The sequence below is a fragment of the Peromyscus leucopus genome, chromosome 1 (assembly GCF_004664715.2).
Source record: "Peromyscus leucopus breed LL Stock chromosome 1, UCI_PerLeu_2.1, whole genome shotgun sequence".
Taxonomy (NCBI): Eukaryota; Metazoa; Chordata; class Mammalia; order Rodentia; family Cricetidae; genus Peromyscus; species Peromyscus leucopus.
The window spans coordinates 55744111-55755066 of record NC_051063.1 but is presented as its reverse complement, the minus strand read 5'-3'; the positions used below and the strand labels follow the sequence as shown (position 1 = coordinate 55755066).

General features: G+C 57.5%; 1 protein-coding gene across 5 annotated transcripts; it reads left to right on the top strand.

Moving 5' to 3' along the window:
• The first annotated feature begins 868 nt into the window (after positions 1 to 868).
• LOC114680711 (RAS guanyl-releasing protein 2-like) lies at positions 869 to 4668 on the top strand. 5 transcript variants are annotated; one of them, XM_028853804.2, is made up of 4 exons: positions 869 to 962; positions 3182 to 3329; positions 3949 to 4051; positions 4563 to 4668. In XM_028853804.2, the coding sequence occupies exons 2-4, from the start codon at positions 3257 to 3259 to the stop codon at positions 4627 to 4629; spliced, it is 243 nt and encodes an 80-aa protein (XP_028709637.1). In that variant the 5' UTR covers positions 869 to 962; positions 3182 to 3256; the 3' UTR covers positions 4630 to 4668. The 5 variants fall into 5 exon arrangements, with proteins under 5 accessions (XP_028709637.1, XP_028709635.1, XP_037063805.1 ...); XM_028853802.2 differs by lacking the exon at positions 869 to 962 and adding an exon at positions 1297 to 1409; XM_037207910.1 differs by lacking the exon at positions 869 to 962 and adding an exon at positions 1297 to 1413.
• Positions 4669 to 10956: the final 6288 nt, after the last annotated feature.

The window sequence follows — 10956 nt, the reverse complement described above, 5'->3', positions numbered from 1 at the left end:
GAGGCAGGTGCATCGTCTGCGGGGAGAGAGGGGCAGCCCATGGGCGGTGCCTGGGACTCAGTCCCTTTTCCGGCGTCGCCCTCCACGCCTCTCTTCCCAGCGCTGTGTCCATACTAGGTCACCGGCCAGCTTAGTTGGCCGGGGGCGGGGCGTCTGCCTGGGTGGGGCCCACCGGGTCAGGGAGTCGGGATTCGGGCTGGAGCCTCTGGGACAAGGGAGCATCCATGCTGTTGGGGGAGGGTCCAGAGGAGGCTGGGCGCCTTCTTGGCTCCGCCCCTAGCCCCGCCCCATTGCGGCGTTTTAGGGTCTCTTAGCAGGTGGCTAGATAAATCGGAAATCAGGGGAGTATTAGGGCTTAGGGCATTCGCAGACCGTTTAGGCGAGGGCAGCGGCATGTTCCTGGTTCTGGAGAAACTGAGATCTATAAAGGGCCTGTTCTGAGCCTCACATTACCAAGACTGAAGTGTAGAGGAGGTCCTGCCTCCCTCGCCCAAAGCAGGGAGGGGCAATCTTCCGAAAGGGTTTTGGGGCCCCGGGTTTCACAGTGAGTCTAAACGGCCGGAAACTGTTACCTATCCCCTAGGCTAGCTTGTGAGGGACCCCAACTGCTTGTGGGTGCCCCTCCCAAGTTCCTCCTCTCCTGGGCCCATGCATCTGGGCCTCCAGTTCCGAAGCTGCAGAGCACCTACCCTGTTTGCAGGTGCCCCTTCCCCTCTGGCCCAGGGGGGTGCCCCTCGCCCCACCTCTGGACTTCGAGCCTGGGTCCCCAGGGAGCCGCGTGTTCATTCATTCCTCACCCCACGAGGCTCCACTCGACCAAAAACAGCTCGCATTTTGTCCTAGCCCCTCCCCCAGGCCATCGCAGGGACCCGCAGCCCCACGCCCGCGACCTCCACCAGGCCGGGGCCGTTGCTGCCCGCAGGAAGACGCCCGGCCCGGGCTGGGTGAACCCCGTGGGAACGGTTTGTCTCGAAAACAGGAACCCGGGCCGGGGGGCTGGGCGGGGCGCCCCTTCCCCACCGCAGTCCGCTTCCTGCCCCTCCCGGCTTCCTCCGTGCGACACCCAGGCGGGGCGCAGAGCCTGGGGGTGTCGCGGTGGGGGAGGGCTGCCGCACCAGGTCCCCACGCCACCAGTGGCGCAGCCCCCCGCCCGCGGCCACGCGCCCTGGGGCGGCAGGGGAGGGGTTAAGCTGCTGTAGGGCCCAAAGCGCGCGGGGCGAGAGGGGGAGTCCCCAGTGGAGGAGGCGCGGCGCGGGGCGCAGGGGCGGGGAGGGGGCGGGGCGGCGGGGCGCTGGGCCGTAGCGCGGAGAGCGGGCTGGAGCCGCAGCCGCAGCGAGGCCGGCGGGCGGGAGCGCACGGAGGTGGCGCGGGCCGGGCTGGGTGCGGGCTCCGCGCTGCGGGTCCCAAGAGTGAGTGAGTGAGCGAGCGTGTGCGCGCGCGGGCGGGCGGGGCGTGGGACACAGAGGGCGCGGTCCCTTGGGATCCCCTAAGGGCAGGCCGCGGGGACTGCGGGTGGGTGGGGAATCTGCGGACCCGGTCCTGGGTAGGACAGAGCTTGCAGAAGGGCTAAGGCACTTAGAGCCACCCGCGGGAGGGGGGAGTCCGTGGCACACCGGTGCTAGCCTGACACGTCTCTACCAGGCCCTTCCATGCAAGTCCCCATTTGACAGATGGGAAAATTGAGGTTCAGAGAGGCCAAATGATTCTCAAGGTCACCCGGCTAGGAAGCGAATGGCTCTGAGGAGAAGTCCTCGGGAGGACTTCCTAATGTGGGGGAGTTTGTGGTAGGGCAAAGTCCCTTTCCTCGGGGCAAGGCTCTGGCAAGGTCCGGGGTGTGAGGAACCCCGGGCCCTGAGGCTGTGTGTCCTGGAGCATGATTGAAGGGGGAGGGGCGGCGAAATGGGTGTGTGCGCAACCACGGGGGTATGTGCATGTGTGTGGGAGTGCACATGGGTGGAGATGCACACTGTCTTTGCGTGTGTGCACACGTGTACAGATGTCAGAGCTACTGTGGCTGAGGGATCAGAGGCTGGGCTCGTTCAAGTGAACAGAAGGTCTGGGAGGAGAACTGCGTGCAGGTTTGGATTCTGGAGTAAAGGACCTGGGTATGTGTGGCTGGAGATTTTCATTGCAGGTGTGCATGGGGTGTGGGTGCCATTGTGTGTGACAGGATGGGAGGTGAGTGTCTGTGACCCTGATGTGTGTGAGAAGGGTCTTCTTGCTCTTTATGTAGGTCATTGGCCTCCGGCAGATAACTTGTCTAGAGAATGGGTGTTTGTCCCTGTATGGATGCTTATAGTCCCGCTGGTGGCCAGGGTTACTTAATGGTGTCATGCAGGCCATGGCCACCCCCATGGCGCTAGCGGCCCCTTCTGGGCACTCGACTTGGTGCTCTCACGCACAATTTAACTATGCAGCGGGGTGGGTAGGAAGGAGGTCAGGAGCCCAGGCTATATGAAATATATGACAATTCTGGAGGGGCTGGGCCGGCACCCCTGGGACCTTCGTCCATGTGGCTTGGGAGCCCACGGTTCCCAGGCTCTGGCTCCCCACTGACACCTCCCAGCCGCAGTGGGCTACCCCCACCCCCGCCCCAGGAATGTTCTTCTCCACTCCGGCCCTCCCCACAAGGGCAGGCCCCTGGGGATGCTACGGCCCCGCCTCCCACTCGCGGGGAGCCCAGGAGGGGGCGATGTGGGCAGGACGCCTGGGTTCTCTCCTCCCTCCTCCCATCCCAGGGAGAAATTCCTCCGAGGTCCCCTCAGGCACTGGGTTCCCAAAATAACCCTGCGGGGGAAGGGAGGCTGTTAAGGGAGGGGAAGCAGGAGGAGCGCAGAACCGAGCTGCGGGGTGCTGCAGGTGCCTGTGGGGAGCAAGCGCTAGGAAAGGAGGGCCCGCCAGGAAGCTTAGGGCACCATCTAACCCCTGGGCTCCTGGCTCGTCCTTATTCTGGTAGAGCCCTTCTACCTTCCGCGACTCCGCGGGTGGGCCGGAAGCCTCTCGCTAGTTCATTTCCCAACTAGCGGGTTGCACCATCCCGGGGCAGGACCGTTTAACCCCGGGAGTGGCAGCAGCAGGCAACTCCGCCCCTGCCCAGCAGGGGGCGTGCCTGCTCCGCCCCGTTCCTATGCGCCCCGCGCTCCCTCGGTGCCTCCGCTGAACTCCCACTCTGCTTCTCCAGGACAAGGGTAGGGTTCGAGCCCCGTGGGAGGCTTTCGGACCGTAGCTCGGGCCCAGCCCACCGGCACCGGCGGCCATGGCGAGCACTCTGGACTTGGACAAGGGTTGCACGGTAGAGGAGCTGCTCAGAGGCTGCATCGAAGCCTTTGGTGAGTTGCCTGCAGCACGAGGGGGCACACCAAGCCTGAAGCAGACCCTGGCCAGGACCTACCAGGCTCCCATCCTGCAGTCCACTTAACGAAAGTCGCTCTTCTTTGCAGAGAAGTGCCCAAATAGACCCTTTATCCACACGGCAGGGAATTGGGGCCGGGGAGGTCCCAACTCTGATCCGGGAGGGGCATTATCTGTCTCCCTGGGGGATCCGGAGGAACTCTCTATCTCTAGCCTGGGAACTGTTTCCGGCAGATGGGGGTTGGTTTATCTGGTGAAGGGGTGCCCCCTCCCCCAGCACTCAGGAAATGACCTCTGATTCTTGACCCTGGGGAACCCAGGCTCCTTCCGCCCCAGCTGGTTCCCCTCTGGACTATGGGCTTGCTCCAAGCTCCCTCCTCCAGCTCCTGGATCCTATGGTACCCCTTGCCCACCCGAACTTCTTTCTGAACTTTGACCTCCTGGCTTTGGAGTGCTGGGGAAAACAGTAGGTGGGCGGGGTCAGGAGTGCAGACCCGGGGACCTGACCCCAGCCTGCAGACCAGGCTGCAGACTAGGCTTTGGTATCTGAGCCTCCCGACCAAGGGTCAGCCGTCTTCGCTTTGACTTTTGGAGCAGATGACTCCGGAAAGGTGCGAGATCCGCAGCTAGTGCGCATGTTTCTCATGATGCACCCCTGGTACATACCTTCCTCTCAGCTGGCCGGGAAACTGCTCCACTTATATCCTTGGCGGGAATGGCTGAGGCCCGGTTGTTGGTCCCCGAGTCCATCCTGCTTGGTTTGCTCAGGGCCTTACATCCTGGAGTGCAGGCCTTCCCTGTATCCCACAATTCAGACACCGTCCTGCCGTCCCCTAGGACCTAGGCTTTGTCCTGTACCTAGCTGAGGACCCGGTCTCTTCTGTAACCTAGGCCTTGCCCTCGCCCTCCCTAAGGTCTTGGATCTGTCCCTGCTCTGTCCAGGGACCTCTTCTTGCCCTTCTCCGAGGCCGGGTCCTCCTCTCCACCTATGGTGGAGTCCAACCCTCTACCTCCATCTGTGGCTGCTCCTGCAGTGTTCGTCCCCCTTCCCCAGTCCTCCTGGAACCCAGGCTTTGCCTAGAGTCCCACCCCTGGTTCTCAGGTCCCACCTCTGCTCCCAGTCCTCCTGGAACCAGGCTTTGCCTAGAGCCCACCCTCTGCTCCTGTTTCTAGCCTTAGGTTTCATGCTGTTGTCCTTAACTCTCCCTTACCTATCAGCAATCCCGGAAGGACAACTCCAATTCTCTACAGGTGAAAACGTGTCACCTGGTCAGGTGAGTCTGGGTCCTGGCCCCTCCTCTTGCTGCCTTTCTCAAGCTTCAGTGGGCTGCAGGAGTGGACAGCGTCCAGGGAATCGACCACGTGGGTTTGCCAGTGGGTGCTGTCCAGGTGTGCTGCTGGCCTCGTTAGTTTCTGCTGCTGTGTGTTGGGGTTGGGGGATGGAGAAAGAAAGAAAGCACCGGAGGACAGGGTGGGTGGGGTGGGTGGGTGTTTCTGACAGAACAATCTTTGAGACATTTTACCTCACTCTTTGGGGGGTGAGTACAGTCTTTTTGTTTTGTTTTGTTTTTTGTTTTTTGAGACAGGGTTTCTCTGTGTAGTTTTGGTGCCTGTCCTGGATCTCGCTCTGTAGACCAGGCTGGCCTCGAACTCACAGAGATCCGCCACCTCTGCCTCCCCGAGTGCTGGAATTAAAGGCGTGAATACAGTCTTCACAGTTGCTTCCCTTGCCCACTTGGGGATGGGGAGGGAGGGAGGGAGGGCGGGCTGCCTTCGTGACTTGACTCTGCCTGCCCACATCCGGACCTGGGTACTGGGATCTCAATGCATTTCCCTGCCAGAGTTGACTTGAATGCCAGAGCTAGGGGCTCTGTGCTTGAGTTAAGTTCAGAGCCAGTAAGAGCCTGACCGGCCCTGCTAGGACCCAAAAGGAGCCGAAGGGGCACAGCGCAGCGACGAAGGGTTTCAATCGAAATGGTGCGATTCGTTGAGAGCGTCTGTGCGTGGCGGTGGGGATGAATTATACGCTTGCGTCGCGGGGCACTTAAGCTTGCCAGTACACCATTCTGTGCTTAATAAATGGGGGGGTTAATCTGAGGGTTTGCAGATGTGACCTTGGAGACTGTAGGGGTATGTCACGTTGCGTAACTTTGCCTTTGAAAAGAGACCTGCCATGACCCCTGTCCACGCGTTACTAACCCGAATGACGCGTCTCCAGCTGCCCGTTACAAAGGACCGTGTTGCGGTGTTAGTGGGTGTGCGAGGCGTTAGCCTGACCGTTTCCTGCCCTGTCTTCCCAAGCGGATGACTGCTCGCTAGACATCTCTCCTGAGCACAACTTGCTTATTACTGCGCATGTTTGGGTCACGTTGCTTCTATGTTGTCTGTGTCCTGTTCATGCCGTGTGCGTGATTTTTCTCTTCCATGCGTTTAGTCTCTTTGTTTTTCTTTTGTGTTGGCGCCTGTCGCTTTGCACGGTGCATTTGTGCGACATACTGCAGCACGGGTAGCTCTAGTGCACTGTAACCACAGCCTTGCGCTCGTGGGGTGAAGGAGGTGAATGCCTACTCTCGTTCCGCTTGCGGTAGGAGATATGGCCACTCTCTCCTGTTTCCCTTGATGCCTATTTTTTTTTCTTTTAATATGCTTGTGCTCTGGATACTGAATGGTTTGTCTGCCCAGGCACTGGAACTGTGTTCCCACTGTTTGGTGATTGGCGTGTTTCTGTGTCTGTCTCCCCCAGTAGATTGTTGAGCTCCTCGAGGGCAGGAACCGTGTCTTTGTTCGTCTTGTAACCCAGCACCTAGCACAGAGTACGTTGTTCCCATACGGCTGTGCAACTACTAGCTGCGGTGTCAACACGTAGGAGCTGCTAGCACACTGGGAGCATCTGTCGGCCGGAGTGTGCCTGCGCGACGTGTTGTCTGTTTGTTGCTGTCTCTTGTGAATGGGTGGCTCGCTTTCTGTATAACTACCGTGTCACATGGTGACTCAGTTAGAGAGTGTGAGTGTGTGGCCAAGACCTGTGGAAAGGCCTCCGTCTTGAGGCGATGCCCTTTAGGCTTGGTTCTCACAGGTTGATCGCAGTGGCCCTGACATGTGATCGACATAGAACATCGGCGACGGCGTTCTTCGAGCATCCAACCAGCGGAATACCACCCGCGAGTGGCACGACCACCATACACAGTCGATATGTAGGCTGCCGCAAGCGAGCCAGGTGAACCCAGCCGGAGGCCCCGTGGAACATTGTAATTAAAGTCGGGCCAGAGAAGCTACTGTTCCTGAAGCTGATTTGACCACCCTTTGGAGGCCTCTTGGCCAGCTACCTGCAGTGTGCGGACAGCAATCTGCAATACCTCCGAACACTTGGTATTGTGTAGGTCATTCCGTCTCTTTCTGCTGAAGATCCTGAGCCGTGCTGGATGCGCTTGATACGGCATAAAGTAAATATGGTGGGTTGTCGTCCATAGTGTGCGGCGTCTGAGAAGGGGGTTCCAGAAAGGTGAACTAGAGGAGCGTCCTCAAAGAGCGCTGGGTAGGCTGCCTGGGCTCCGCTAAAGATGTCCATTTGGGTTTGGAAGGTCAGTTAAATTGGCAATGAAAGGGGAAGGGTGAGCGTGATAAGCGGGGTATGGGAGGCCAGCAGGCACTCCAGGCCACAGCAAACCTACCGCTACACTGACGTTATGACTAATCGATGCGAGGGCTTGGTTGACCTCACGGCTGCCGCACCGTGGACAGTATGAACGCGCGCGTCTCTTGGGAAGCGGTTCTTCATCTCCCAACTCTTCCTTGAATCCTGAAGCGACTCCTACGACAGCTCGGCTTGGCGTCCAAAGACTCTTATAGACTCATCGAGCTCTCAAGTCAAGATGCTCTCTACCTCAAGCCTATACACAAGTCGAGGCTCATCTTTAAGCTGCCCTCCATCTCACAGCACTTCTTGCTGCATGATGGAGCAGAGAAGACGATTGACCACATTTTATCACTGCGTGAAGACCCATGCCTCTTCCTGATGGACAGCACCAGTTTCATGACGATACACCACCTTCTCTCCCCAGACAGGGTGGCGGCCCTCTCCAAATGTCAGCGCGGCCTTGGGTCAAGGGGGCTGCAGGCTTTGACTTTGCTGGGAATGACCGCCGACATGGGCGGTTGACCACGGCGTTTCATCTCCCCCTCGTGTCTACTTGCCCTCCCAGAAACCTGCTTACGCTAAGCTGACAGCAACTTTTCTTCACTGCTCTTACAGATGCGCTCGCATTCGTTGGAGAGGCCTGGTGGCACACCGGAGGCGTACCATGCATCTGCATCGCACTACAGGAGGACAGCGGCCACAGCCCACATGTTGCCAGCCCTTTGATGCAGCCCATCAAGAGCGTATTCATTCGGTCCACCTGGCTTGTGACGAGAGGGCCCTCACGGCCTTCGTGCTCCCAGTTCAGCCTTCCCAGTGTGCCCAGTGCTGCGGGGGCCCAGCATCCTCGTGCGGGCGCGCGTGATTAGAGCTCCGCCATTGACCTAGTTCGTGTCCGTCTGACACCGTCAGGGGAAACTGAGGCTTTGGAGGAGGAGTAACAGATAGTAACTGGCAAGCATGGACATGCTGATACCCGCTCTGGCAACCCAAAAGACCAACATCTGCCTATGAGTTGTATTGAAAGGTGGCGCGCACGCCTTTAATCTCAGCACTCTGGCACCAGCAAGAGGCAGGCGGCCATCTCTGTCCGCACGCTCTCTTCTGCGGCCAGCTGGGAATCAGACTGTGCCTCTCTTCCATCCAGGGAGGGTGGCCCTCGTCAGAGAAATCCTACTGAGCATCACGTGCTCAAATGCTCAATTTGTGTTTAATATAAAAAGTCTAAATTATAAGGTCCTTGGTGCCCTCAGTGTGATTAGGACACTCGCCTCTTCTTTCCGATCAACTCGACCTACCTATAATTTTATTGATATTAGTGCGGCGTCCATGACACGTGCACCCACTCCCCAATATAATCGTACTTCTCCCTGCGTTCTTACTTCCCTATACCTGTATGGCTATTTAGCTTCTCTGGGAGCGTTTACGCTGCTGTGAGTACTGTGCACCACTAGAGATATTCACGCTCCAAGTGACTAGCGCTCACAGCCTAATTTTTTTAATTTAGTGTTGTTCCTTATCTCGCTCGCTCGTACCAGCAGGAGCAAGCGCCTGCTCAGAGAGCTAATTCTCTTTGTCTGCTAGTTTGATGTGGGAGGGGGAGCATGGCGCTCTCGTGATATGTGCCTGTGAGCCTTCAAGTGTCCTTATTATACGCCAGACAGGCTCCGAAGGCTATAACGTCCTTTTTTCTTCAACGTTCCTTCTCCCATGTCGCCTGAATATCTATAATAAAGATGACACTGTGTCCTATAGACCACGCCGACCGAGGCGTCTCCGGCACCCGTATAAGTCGTAGCATTTTTGGCTTTGTGAGCGATTCTGCTTGTGATGATAGATAAGGCACGCGTTGTCAAGGTAGTGTGCGTATCGGGAATTTATAATAAGAGAGAATAATAATAGATGCAATGCAGGAGCAAATCTGGTGAGTTAGAGACAGAGAGACTCAGCGTCCTTGATGCGTTCGGCTGGGTGTCCTGCTTCATCCTTCTGCGGCCTCCTGCTCTCGCTCGACCAGGTCTCTCTATGTGTACAGGCTGTTTTTTAGTGTCTGATGTTCGTGTGGTGTGGCCTGTTAGTAATCTCGCAACACTCAGGTATTTCGAGTTTGGGGCCTCCTATGTGGCTCGCGGACGACGCGTTTAGAGATGGGGGCTTGCTCTGGGGTAGCTCGCGACGCTCTGTGATGTGTGTATGATGCTACTACTTCTTGTATCTCTTAACCTCGCTCCTTGTTGTTCTTAGCCTTACAATTACCAAGTGATAGTTGTAAAGAGCTATAGAGTATAAGTGACGAGTAGGTGCCTGGCTCCTCACTTCCAAGCGTGCCAGGGGCCGAAAGACCATCGGCCTACATCTTCCGCACAATGGTTTGTCGGACAGGCGCCGAGTTATATTAACTGTAGTGGTCCTACGGCTCGAGATACTACGAGTCTACACACCCTCATTTTACAACAAATTTTACTGAAGAATAGCCTTTGCTAAGAAGAGGTACCAAAATCGTAAGTGCGTGGCTGGACATGCCCAGTACACGCAGAGTCAAATCATTGTGTGATGCTCTTGTTTCTTTGCCTGCATTGCACCTAGCTCGAAGTTTGAAGCATTGCAGCCACTACTCTAACTGCTTCATTAAATTTAGAAATAACATTTCACGCTTCCTCCCTCTGTGAGGCTCGTTCCTGGACGTATACATTGCACATATAAACGGCTCACTCGAGTAACAAACTTAACACACACAAACATTTAGTCTCTCGGCAGCCCTCGTGTTCGCTCGCAGGTGAACTGAGCCAGTGTTAGTACCATTTCACCTAACGCACATCCAGAGAGCAATACATCGGCAACAGCTTGCATCATATCTCTATATACTCATATGTCTATCAGCATGACTGTCCCAGTACGCCTCACATGAGCCTCAGAGATCTTTTGGTACCCGTTGTGCGCGCGATGACGCGGCACCGGCACCAGGGTGACACATATCACTCCTAGCTTTCTCTCGGCATCGTGAACCGGCCGGGCAGGTTATCTAGTGGGGGGCGCCCTTCGACACGACTCTCAAACGACGCTGTTCCTCCCTGCTTATCCCTGCCCTCCGGTCTCCTCTCGTCGCACCAGGCGAGGGTCACGCTCGCATGCGATGACTAGCTCCATGGGTTATCCCGCGTGGGAATGCTCTCTCTGCCGCCCTTCAGTAGTCTTCTCCACTCTCGTACTCCCCGCCTTCTACCGTGCCCGCCGCTTGGGCGCAAGGGAGGGTAAGCTAGACTCGGATTCTCGCTGTTGCGGCGACGAGCGCGGGGTTGCATGCGGAGTTAAGCGCCGGTGCCTGGCAAGCGGGGGGCGAAGGCAGGCGCCGGCGTTTAGTGCTCAATGTGTCACGAAGCTCCGCGAGAGGCCGAGATTCCTCAGCATCCGCTAGCGTGTCAGAGGCTGCGAACATGGATCATGGTCTGTATACTCTGCACGGAGGTGACGTAGTAGTGCTGTGCATCCTCGAGATCCTCGTGATTTAGTCTCGCGGTGTTCTGCCTCGAACTGCGATGGTCGTGTATATGTCAGCATGCATCCTGACTCACCTAGCTGATCTGAACGTGAGCCATGAGCGTGCGTTGTGGGCACACGCGGGCGGCGGGGCGGGAGCTCGGGACACAGAGGGCCACAGACCCATAGTGGGGTCCGTCTGCATATCGCCTTATCGGGCATCCGCTGGGCTATAGACTGTGCGGTAGTGTGCTTTCCAGTCTCTAGTCATGACTCAGCATTGACCCAGAGCCTCGGCAAAGGCTTCTAGACTTAGAACGGCCATGAGTCGCCTGGATCACGGTTATCCTACAGCCCTCAAGTGGTCTACTCTCCTCTCATGCAAGTCCCATTGACAGCACTGGAAATTGGTGTGCTGACTCTCATTACGATACCGAGCTGACGTGACGAATGGCTCTGAGGAGAAGTCCTCGGGAGGACTTCCTAATGTG